We start from the raw sequence: 12,439 nt of genomic DNA on the forward strand, positions 1-12,439 counted from the left end.
GGACATGATATAGGGTCCGGAAATAGATTACAATGCCATTTTCATGTCATTTTTTTCTTCTTCTTTTGGTTTTGTACTTTTCTCATCTTTTATTCTCTCGTTATCCTTTTTATCATCAAATCTTATATTGGGGTACAGGAAAGACTCTACTATTAGATGGGGCATAGGGGAATTCCCATTAGGGATTTAAGGTTTAGGGAAAATGAAGAAAATAGAGGAGAAAAAAATGATGTGTTAATGACCAATAAAAGCTTGTCTGCAGATATATTAATTAAACTCCTATTACTTCTAATTGTTTAGAGCATGGAAAAGAAGATACATAGTCTTCCCGCTCCCCTTTTCTCAAGTAGTTTCAGGCCTCGATCTCTTCATATTATTAGTCTATCATTATATTGCCATAACATAAAAAATAGTATTTATTTGGAATATGTCGATAGTATAAATTAAATATATACTTTCATCTAAGTATTGATTGTTATATATATAACTGATAATGGTTAATTTTTAAGATCTAATTTAAATACATTGATAATGTAAAAAATATACGGCAATTTTTTTATCTGCATTACAAACTAAAATGCCTTAAAATTCTTACAAATGTGAACTCTTTCATCGCAGAATCACGAGTTTCTGCAACTTTTCAGATTTATGAACACGGCAAATTCCATTCCCTTCTACTCAATCATTGTTACAGTTATTGTTATATTCTTGTCTTGTGCTTTCTCTATGCCCAATTAATATGTTTATTGGTTACACGCGGTTGTGCATCTACCCAATTCCTCCTTGGTAGTATATAATTGTTGCACAAAATAATTGTTTTGTCATCAATTAGAGTGGATCATGTGCACATCACGTGCTGTCTAATAATTAGGGCACCGGCAAGTAGATATGGTACAGAGATGCTTATTTAATTAAGCATATACTATGGAGCTTCTAAATGTGATGTATTATGTAGGTTCAGGCAATTACATTTACTGTTATTGGTTGAAATAGAAGACATGAGCTGGCTTTGTATTATAGCCAACAAAATGGTATTGTTGATAATAAAAAGTAGGAGCTGGTTTTGTATTATAGTCAATATTGGGTCCATCTTTCCTTTAGAAGCTAACTAGATCACAGCTATCACCAACTATGTAGATTTAGGGTGTCTTAATTTCCTCTTAAGCCTTCACTGCCATGAACGGTAGCTTCTAATCAAACATGGCATGTTAACCCAATACTTGTTTTGTTTTCAATTATATTGAGATAAAATGACAGGTTGTATTTTGATCCGAAGCTTGAAAAGGAAACCCTCATCTATTAATTGTCAGTATTTTAGTTCAACTCGTTTTAATTAAGTTTGTCATAATAAAGATACATAAATCAATATGTAAAAAACAATGGTGTTTTTTTTTTTTTTAAATTAACAGGGTTCAGTGTCCAATCTACCCCAACAGTTATAAGTGTAAAAAAATGTGTCGGTAAAATAAATTTTAAATATATACTTAAAATTTGAAACTAATTTGATTTCATGTGCTTAGGTAAAATAGAACAGGTTTATTTGTAGACAGAACATGTTTTCATAAAATATTAGGATACAATTCTTCAACGTTTTCAAACTTTCATTACAGAAAAAAAAAGTTTAATGCTTCAAGTTCAAGTTTTTTATGTTTCACTTTCACATCTAATTGCCTTCATGACAAAGGCAGTGTCCTGCTCTAGAACAGATATTTAAAATGCTTTTTGTAATGTGTTTTTTATAATCAGTGTCCTTAAAAATGTTTTTGACTAATAGCTCCTATATTCTCTTTAATCTCGCCATATCTTTATAACCAATTTCCGCAATCTGAATTATATAATATTCACTTATGAAGGTGATTGATTGATCACATAGCTCCACAAATCTAGATTTGGAATCGGGAAATTTCCGACACAAATTAATCTGCTGGGAAATTCTCTGACACAAATTGATGAATTTTGCTAATTGCAAAATAGAATTTAGGATTTTTTTTATGAATATAGAATTTCGGATATAATCTCCAATACCTTCCAAATGAAGCAAAACTTATCCAAACTCCTAGTGCACCATTTTTTAAATCTTGTGGTTCTTTAACGACAAACATTCTTAGCATTTTTTTGTCAACATAATTGTTATATGAATTAAATATTTATTTTAGGTTGCATCAATTTAGTTTATCAACAAACTAAACCGACATCAGTCTTTTATGTTAGAGGCGGTTCATAGAAAGCAATGATAAGAACTATGACTTATTTTATGCGTCTTTGAAAAATAAAAAATAAAAAGGAATATGCAATGCAAGCAACAGATAAAAGAAAATCCTTGATGTCTAAGTCTTTAATATGTGGATCAGTGTTGTTGGCAAGCATTGAAATGAAGAAAGAGAGGTGGGTGAATGGGAGAGAAGTGCATGCATACTCGCTCTATCTATTTTTCTTTTTTGTTTTGCTTCTACATTTGGAAGTTAAGTTGTAACGGAAATGCTATTAGATTGTGCCTATAGTACATAAAGTAACCTGTTAACGTTGTTGGCAAGTCCTCAAAGCAATTAACCATTGTTTTTTTTTTTACTCCGTTTTTTAATATTTTTTTAAAATTTAATACTTATATATATACCGATGAAAATGTAAAACAATTTAAAAGTTAATAAAATATTTTAATTGTGTATAATTCTTTTTGTCTTTAAAAAAATCCTACATCTGTGATGTATTTGTTTATAAAATATTTTAAAGAAATATAAACAACTAAATTAATTACACACTGTCCGAGTATTTTTTTTGAGTAAAAAATTATTTTGTTATCATGTATTTTACTCCTAGCAAATCTTTTATATAATAAAGTAAAGAAAATTTTCAATATGTGCATTCATTTATTATAATCATGGCTTTAAATTTTTTAACTAATAATATCATATGGAAAAGTAAAATAAAAAGAATATTTTTATTATTTAAAATAAAATATTGTTTGAAGACTTTTTCTTAATCTAAATTATGTTTTTTAACAGGTTATTGAAAAGTTTTTATTATTGTAATTGATATATTTTATTTTCAACAATTATTTAGTATATTTTTCAAACAGGGATTTTTTTAATCTACGTTTTATTATTTAAGGAGTCATTGAAAAATATTTATTATTGTAATTAATGTATTATATTTTTAACATTAAAGTTTTTAATGACAATGAACATCAATTAATGGGAAGTTTTCATAAATTTGTATATAATCTTTCACATAAAACGTAAGACCCTAACTATTACCGCAAGTTACACTCAAATTCAAATATAAGAAGGTGCCTGCATAACTAATTAACTATTACTATTATGGGTGTAAACAAGTAAATTTAATTTAATCAAATTTGTTTGATTAATTAAATAAATAAATTTAAATTTAAAATTAAACTTGATTATTTAAATAAATCAAATCTAAGCTTTATAAACTTAACATTAATAAGTCGTTTATAAATAAAATATAAAAAATTAAAATTATATAAATTCTACACTATCATATCATATGTTTAACACATATTTTTATTTGTAGGTTATTATATAGTATAAAGTATTTTATTAACTACTAAATTGATAGTTAAAAAAATAATTTAAGATTTTTTTGTAAATTAAAAAATAATTAAATTTTAAAAGAGTTAAATAAGTTAAGCTGAAATTTTAGTTTTTTAAACAAGTGAAACTCAAGTTTTTAAAATAAACCATTTGTTCGGCTTATTTTTTTTTACAAGTCAAACTTGGTTTATTTACACTCCTAATTACCATAAGTAAATGCAATGCAAGTGACGAGGGTTTGAGGCGCGTGGAAATGAAGGTATATGCAAATAAAACAGAAAACAATCAAAACATACAACAGCCCCATAGGAACCGACCACACTAGGATTGGCCGGAGAATCTTTCTCTCTGTCGCATAAAAATGGTAACTAAAATCTCGTTTTCGGGCAACTTGCTTCTCCCAAACACGCCTTTAACTTCAATTCCCATTTCTTCGTTAAACTTTCTAATTTTCTATTAACCTCGAACAAATTATAAATTATTAAAAGATGGAAAGGGCAATAAGTAAAAAAAAAGCAAAAACTGAAAATAATTGGATTGGTTCGAGCCTAGGTCCGCGTCAGGTATGCGTAAGGACAAGTGCGTGGGTCCCAAAGTTCACTCAAAATTGGGTCCCACTGTCTTTCTAAGCCAAACCAGTTCACTCCTAAGTCCTAACCTCAGCCTTTAAAAGCAACACCTCCATTTCGTACTAAAACATCTTCAAATTAAAGTCACTTACAATATATATATAAAAACATTGCAAAGTTGCAGCCCCGGTTATTTTTATTATTTTTATTCCGATCATCATTTTGCATAGAGAAAAAGCAAGGAAGAATAATAAGGGAGAGAGAGTGAGAGGAAGAAGGGAAAACCAAAGACACTTCCTAGTTACTTCCCTCTGCAGCCATAATAGAATAACCAGCACCACCAAAGGTGAATCATGGTTATTTGCTTGAAGCTCATAATAATGTGGAATGTGGCACTGCTTCTGGTTTTTTCTCTAATTGGTTCTGCTAAGGCCTCAGTGTCCTATGACTCAAAGGCTATCACCATTAATGGCCAGAGAAGGATCCTCATTTCTGGATCCATTCATTACCCAAGGAGCACCCCTGAGGTATTAATTTTAATATTATTGTTATTACTCTCAAATGTGCTTCAGGGTCCTCATGTTTTCTTCTTTTTGTCAAATGGGTGCTTTAAAGTTTTTTCCTTTTTGCATTCCTAACTTGTGGGGTTTCTTTGTTTCTCAGATGTGGCCAGATCTTATTCAAAAGGCCAAGGATGGAGGTTTGGATGTGATTCAGACTTATGTTTTCTGGAATGGACACGAACCTTCACCTGGCAAGGTAGCTCAAAATAGAAAAATAATGGCTTCTAGTTTTTCTTTCTTGCATTCACATTGGTTATTCAATATTCCTCGCTACTCATTCGTAATGATCAATGTTGTTGTTTTGTTGATTGCTGTAGTATTATTTTGAGGGGAACTATGATCTGGTGAAGTTCATAAAGCTGGTGCAGCAAGCAGGCCTTTATGTTCATCTCAGGATTGGCCCTTATGTCTGTGCTGAGTGGAACTTTGGGTAATGAACGTGTTCATTGCAAAAAATTTGGTGCATCTCAAAATAGAAATATCTTAACAGATTTTCTTTGATTGGTTTTCAGTGGTTTCCCTGTTTGGCTAAAGTACATTCCAGGAATCAGTTTCAGAACAGACAATGAACCATTTAAGGTTAGATTCCAATCTTCCTTGTACCTTAAGAATTGGTAAATATTCTCAATCTTTTCCTTTTTCATTGTGAGTACCTTCTAATTACTTTTTTTTTATTTTTTATTTTTACATTGCTATAATGAAGCATCAAATGCAAAAATTTACCACGAAGATTGTTGATTTGATGAAAGCGGAGAGGTTATATGAATCTCAGGGTGGTCCAATAATTATGTCCCAGGTAGGAAAAAATATGCTGTCAACCATCTACTTAATTCAATCACTTGCTTTATATTATCTTGTGTATTTTGTTAGTTGACTAGAGTGGGGATGAGTACTAAGACTGTTATCTTTACTACTGGTGTTTTTGTTCAGATTGAAAATGAATATGGACCTATGGAGTATGAAATTGGTGCTGCTGGTAAAGCTTACACTAAGTGGGCAGCAGAAATGGCTATGGGACTTGGTACTGGGGTTCCATGGGTCATGTGCAAGCAAGATGACACTCCTGATCCTCTTGTAAGTTCAGATGAAGTTCATCTTTTTGAGAAAACATTTTTTTATCTGGTATAATGTATAGACTTGTTTCTCTATTGTCCATAGCTCTTTTTCCTGGGTGGGAATACTGTCTATTTTTTCTGTTCTTGATGTAGTCTTTTATGACTCCCAAGTATTCAACTTCTAACTTCAAATGTAAAATGTTTCGCAGATTAACACTTGCAATGGCTTCTATTGTGATTATTTCTCTCCAAATAAGGCTTACAAGCCAAAGATGTGGACAGAAGCTTGGACTGGCTGGTATTGATGCCTTGTTTCTTATTTTGTAGGTTTCCATAAGAATAAGAACCATTCAAGCTAGAGATGTCACATATTTATTCACTGCCTCTATTCCTCTTTTATGCTTGCAGGTTTACTGAGTTTGGAGGTCCTGTTCCTCATCGACCGGCTGAAGACTTGGCATTTTCAGTTGCAAGGTTTATACAGAAAGGGGGATCATTTATAAATTATTACATGGTAACTTCATTATTTATTGATTTTGATGTGTATATTCACCCTTTTTAAATATTCAACTCAATCCCTTTATTTTGTTCATTTCAGTATCATGGAGGAACAAATTTCGGTCGAACTGCTGGTGGTCCCTTTATTGCTACAAGCTATGATTATGATGCACCACTTGATGAATATGGTAAGCACAAATGATTATAAATGCCTGATATGACCAATAGTACTGATATTATGATATATTTTTTCTTCTTTTTATGTAGGACCTACAAGAAATAAATCTCAAAATATAATCTATAAATCTCCTTTGTTCCTTAATATTGTGAGGCATAGCAAATTAGAACATTGCTGTTGTTCCTATATGTTAACCAAAAATCCAAATCAATTTTCTATGTATTGCTTCTTGTTGATGTGTGGCAATAAAAATCTGATACATGTATTGGTACTTGTGCTTGTCCCACATCTATTGGTGTGTCCTTGCCTTAGAGATGCTCTATTACTTTGTACTATACGTGAAGAGCTTCACATATTTGATATACATTTATTCTTATTTTTGTTTATTCCTCTGTGCAGGATTGCTCAGGCAACCAAAGTGGGGTCATCTGAAGGATTTACACAGAGCAATAAAACTCTGTGAACCAGCTTTAGTATCTGGAGATCCTACTGTAACAAAGATTGGAAACTATCAAGAGGTATAACTTGATTAAGTGATGTGAGAATTATCAATCCTATCTAAATAAAATGCTTCATAACCAGACTAAATTTCTATTTTCATCATTAATGTCCAGGCTCATGTCTTTAAATCAAAGTCGGGAGCCTGTGCTGCATTCCTTGCAAACTACAACCCCAAATCTTATGCAACAGTGGCATTTGGAAACATGCATTACAACTTGCCTCCTTGGTCTATAAGCATTCTTCCTGACTGCAAGAACACTGTTTATAACACTGCAAGGGTGAGGAAAATTAAATATTTTTATTTCAGCAACTAACTGTTCATAATGAAGATTTGAGTACGGAAGGGCTTGGCCAACCACATGTGATTGACTGGATATATTCTTTTATATACTCCGGTTATTGTTTTACTTTTTTATTTCATGAAAGCAACCATATGTGAATGGAGAAAAAAAAAGTGATATTTTTCAAAATTTTTCGAGTGGCAGCAGATTTCAGCCAAAATAAAAATTCCAAAATCTTTGTACAGGTTGGTTCTCAGAGTGCCCAGATGAAGATGACTCGTGTTCCTATTCATGGCGGATTCTCTTGGCTATCATTCAATGAAGAAACGACCACTACTGATGATAGTTCCTTCACCATGACTGGCCTGTTGGAGCAGTTAAATACTACAAGAGATTTATCTGACTACTTGTGGTACTCCACAGAGTGAGTGACATACAACTCTGCACTCTGCTTCCTTTTTTTCCTCTTACAATTCTTTGTTAGAACAATTGATGAATCTTATTATCTAATCTGGTTTTTCCACATATTATACTTGTCTTGCTCCTTTTGCTAGTGTTGTGCTTGATCCCAATGAAGGATTTCTGAGAAACGGAAAGGATCCTGTTCTTACTGTGTTTTCTGCTGGGCATGCTTTGCATGTTTTTATAAATGGTCAGCTATCAGGTGAGGAGCATAATGTGCTGGCTTAAAAATTTCAGTATCACTTAACTAATAAGAATAGTTTCAGTTATCTGCTGTACTTTTTCTCAGTATGATCCAAGAGGAAGAAGTGGCGACTCTTTAAATTTATTTATTTTATTCTTTCGAGGGTTCAATAAATTAGAACACTGCATGGAAACAATACTAGAATCTAGGTTCTTAAAAAAAAAAAAAATACTAGAATCTAGGTTTCATTGGGGAATTTACCCAATACTTGGACCGAAACATCATGGATCTAGTTGTCATGCTTGTTTGACCTTTCTTTTTTAGAACAGTGTAATATACTATTTTAGTTTAGATTTTGGAAGCTAATAATTTTCCAGTAGCTTTGTTATTGAGCCTATTATTCTTCTTTTGATCAGGAACTGCATATGGAAGCTTAGAATTCCCTAAACTGACATTTAACGAGGGAGTGAAGCTTAGAGCCGGTGTTAACAAGATCTCTCTACTGAGTGTTGCAGTTGGACTCCCGGTTTGCTCTCTCTCTCTCTCACATACACATACACACCAAATAGATATTTCAGATGCACCCCTGCATGTCACACTAAGCTGATTTTTCAGTATCAACTGCGGATTATGATCATGAATCATGACTATATTTAACATGCAGAATGTTGGTCCTCATTTTGAAACATGGAATGCTGGTGTTCTTGGTCCAATTTCATTAAGTGGTCTCAACGAAGGGAGAAGGGACTTGTCTTGGCAGAAATGGTCTTATAAGGTTTTTCCTCAAACATTCACCGTGCCCTCTCTTTCAGTTGCTTGAAATTAATCTGATTGTGTGTTTTGTGTAGGTTGGTCTTAAAGGTGAAATCTTGAGTCTTCACTCTCTTAGTGGAAGTTCCTCAGTGGAGTGGATTCAGGGATCTTTAGTTTCTCAAAGGCAGCCATTGACTTGGTACAAAGTGAGTAGGCTTTGCTTAATTTTATTTGTATTTACCTGTTCTAATGATAGTACTCTTTCATTATTATTGTTATAAATAATATTATAATCATAGAGGAAGCAAAGAATGTTCCTTATGGAAAAAGGACACATTTCACTTTCTTTTAATTCCTCAACCCCACACTATCCTTTGTTTTTAGCATGGGTACTCCTAAAGTCATGTCATGCTCTTACTGGGTATATACCAATATCTGGTATGTGTTGGGTACTTGTGTGTACATACCAGATAAGTACCAAAAACATTTTAAAAAAATATATAAAACTTGATGGTTCAAACAAGATAGACCCTTTTGGGTTGCACTTTGTTAGAGTATCTTGAAAATATTTCATAACACTGTTATCTATAAGAATATTTTAGAGCATCTTAGATGATCTTTTACTAAGGATACTACTCTCCCTACTATTAGTGCTTTGTCTTTTGCAACACATCACATCTAGTCAATCGGTTTTAATCTATTTTCTCTTTTAAATTTACCATCTAAACCCCAAAATTTCAACACACTTGTTGAGAGGATGGTCTTTAAGCAACATCCTTTTTAATATCATTACAGACAACATTTGACGCGCCAGCTGGGACTGCACCATTGGCTTTAGACATGGACAGCATGGGCAAAGGTCAAGTGTGGTTAAATGGACAGAATCTTGGCCGCTACTGGCCTGCTTATAAAGCATCCGGTACCTGTGATTACTGTGACTATGCTGGAACTTATAACGAGAATAAATGCAGAAGTAACTGTGGCGAGGCTTCCCAAAGATGGTGAGTGCGAAATATATAGCTTGCCCTCAAGTTATGTGTAATGCTGCTGAGAAACTAATTACTGGCTGGTAATTTCAGGTATCATGTTCCTCAATCATGGCTAAAGCCAACAGGAAATTTATTGGTTGTGTTTGAAGAGCTAGGTGGAGACCCCAATGGAATCTTTTTGGTTAGAAGGGATATAGATAGTGTATGTGCTGATATTTATGAGTGGCAGCCAAATCTTATAAGCTATCAGATGCAAACTTCTGGCAAAGCACCTGTTAGACCAAAAGTTCATTTATCATGTAGCCCGGGACAGAAAATCTCATCAATCAAATTTGCTAGCTTTGGTACTCCAGCAGGTTCTTGTGGAAACTTCCATGAAGGAAGCTGTCATGCTCACAAGTCTTATGATGCCTTTGAAAGGGTATTGTCTTTTGTTCTTTTGGAATGCTTTCTTTTTTGCTATCAAATTACTCATTTATTATTATGGTCTTATCTTATTACTTGGTTCATTAATCAATGATAACTTTGTTATTGCAGAATTGTGTTGGACAGAACTGGTGCACAGTAACAGTGTCACCTGAAAATTTTGGAGGAGATCCATGTCCAAATGTCTTGAAGAAACTCTCAGTGGAAGCTATTTGTTCCTGATCATTTTAACCTCAGAAAATAAATAGATTAAACTCTCCAGATTGATTTTTCCCACCACTATTCATTTCAATACAGTTCTTTTGGGTCAACCAAAGTCTACACTTCTGAATCTGATCAACACAAGCATTATTATTTTGGCTTTACCAAGGTGAAGTTGCAGAAAACACAACACACCATATGGTTGAAAGCCTGTAAAGATTGCTGAGATGATTGTGGATATGTGTATATACTTGTGTTCTGCATGTTATACAGAGGTGAAAGGTGAAGATTTGCTTGGTGCACTATGAGACGATACTGAATTGAGTCCATGTGCTAGTGTTTTAGACTTAGGTGTGGAAGCCTCTTGCTTCCTGTAATATTAGTTTTCCCTTGTAAGCTGCATTCATAGTGATTTAGTTTCTTTCTTCCTGTAAGAAACTTCTCAAGATGATAAAGATCAGATTCAGTCATTTTGGTTTCGTTATTTCATGCATTGTGGCTTTTGGTTTCTAGATGTTCTTGTTTTAGAGTTCTTTCGGGTTTCATTAGATCATATTGATTCTACCAATGCAGATAATGCTACCATATTTTTGGATTGATGAAAAATATTGAAATGAAGTGGAATTAAAGGTTAGATAATACTATTAACTTATTATTGTTTGAATTGTTTAAAATGTGATCGGATGAGGAAATTTGACAAAACATTAATTGCAACGAATATATAAAGGCGATACTAATTTTTAGTGTATACGTCTTTGTCCATTTTATTCTTTAACAGTTGTTGATGTACAGCATTTTTTTTTCAATTCTATTTTCCTTCGTGAAGTAATTCTTCATATAAATTAATTATTCTCGTTCTCTTTTCTTACCAAAAAATACAATTAATATTTAAATCTCCCCCCCCCTCCCCCCCCCCCCCCCCCATCCAATTTGAAAGTGTGGAATTGTCATTTTGTTTACTTCACTGATAGTAAATAAACATTTTATTATCAAGTTTTGAATTAATTTTATGTCAAATTTTATTTCTTCTTGTTTCATACTAGTATTACTTTACTTTACTTATTCTTAAATGTCAAAACGTATGCTTATCTTTAATTTATTGAATGGAAGATGAGATAATGTGTTTAAAGAGCTACTTATGGTCAAAGGAGAAGTTTAGAATATTGTTGCTTTCTATTGGGTGATTCTGTTTTCTCTGTCGCAAACACACAGGCACACGTATACTCACTCCTGAATGAAACGATTCATACCTTATAGGAGAGGAAAATAATCATGATAACGGATTACATATGCATCATAGCTAAATAAGTATGCCGAACTCTCTCATTAAATAAGAATTTAGTAATAATATTCAACCTCGTGTTTTCTTAAATATTTACTAGTCAAGATGTCGTGGCTTGGTTCCAATCTTAAGTTGTCACCTGCTCCACAAAGAAAATCTGGAAACAAAGAATCCAATGCCTAACTTCAAAACAATTTTATTTATGGTAATACATATTTGCTAATTATTCCTTTTATAGTGATATTGATGATTTATAGAAATATAGACTGCCATATTTTTAATAAGAAGTTTCTATCTTTGATTTTTCAATCATTTTCTTTTAAAAAGTGCTTAATAATATCGTTTTCTGATGTACTTTTCTACTTAAAGAAAGTATTTTATTACGATATCTATATGCAGTTATGCACCCCCAAATAACTATTATCCGGGAAAATATAAATAAGAGAAATCATATTGTAAAGGAGATTTAGTTTAAAAAGAATCCAACCAAAAGAAAAGTAGTATGAAGATTCAAAGGTGATTTTATTTCTTTACAAACATAAAAAAGATGTATTTCTATTCAATAAATAGCTTTTAAATTGATTTTTCCTATTTTCTACACAAAACACTGTTTCTTTCAATTTTATTTCCTAGTTGGAACATCATTTCATCATCACACCAACATGTACTGCATCTAATAGAAAGGACTAATCCTCTTTTTTTTTTTTTGGCAGTAAGAAAATTAGATTAGAGGGTGACACATTCTCTTATAAGGCTAAGAAATACTATAGTTTACGTATTTTTCTGACTGGCTATAATTTACATATTATTTATCTGTAAAATTAAAAAAAAAAAATCAAACTTAAACTACAGCTAATATGAATGGAAGACTCAATTAAATGTCTCAACGACGTAAATTCCCTTCTTATGACGATCCAATATTGAAACTACTAATTATTAAAGT

At 32.3% G+C, this 12,439-nt stretch overlaps 1 protein-coding gene across 1 annotated transcript; it reads left to right on the forward strand.

Moving 5' to 3' along the window:
- Nucleotides 1–4,257: 4,257 nt before the first annotated feature.
- On the forward strand, nt 4,258–10,726 carry LOC114387728 (beta-galactosidase 1-like). Its single transcript, XM_028347932.1, has 19 exons — nt 4,258–4,650; nt 4,787–4,882; nt 5,004–5,116; nt 5,199–5,265; nt 5,390–5,482; nt 5,617–5,760; nt 5,951–6,039; nt 6,150–6,255; nt 6,340–6,427; nt 6,817–6,935; nt 7,032–7,196; nt 7,445–7,623; nt 7,754–7,863; nt 8,262–8,371; nt 8,510–8,620; nt 8,694–8,804; nt 9,394–9,599; nt 9,678–10,008; nt 10,125–10,726. The coding sequence occupies exons 1-19, from the start codon at nt 4,477–4,479 to the stop codon at nt 10,233–10,235; spliced, it is 2,523 nt and encodes an 840-aa protein (XP_028203733.1). The 5' UTR covers nt 4,258–4,476; the 3' UTR covers nt 10,236–10,726.
- The last annotated feature ends 1,713 nt before the right edge of the window (nt 10,727–12,439 follow it).

Source organism: Glycine soja, chromosome 15 (genome assembly GCF_004193775.1).
Source record: "Glycine soja cultivar W05 chromosome 15, ASM419377v2, whole genome shotgun sequence".
Taxonomy (NCBI): domain Eukaryota; kingdom Viridiplantae; phylum Streptophyta; class Magnoliopsida; order Fabales; family Fabaceae; genus Glycine; species Glycine soja.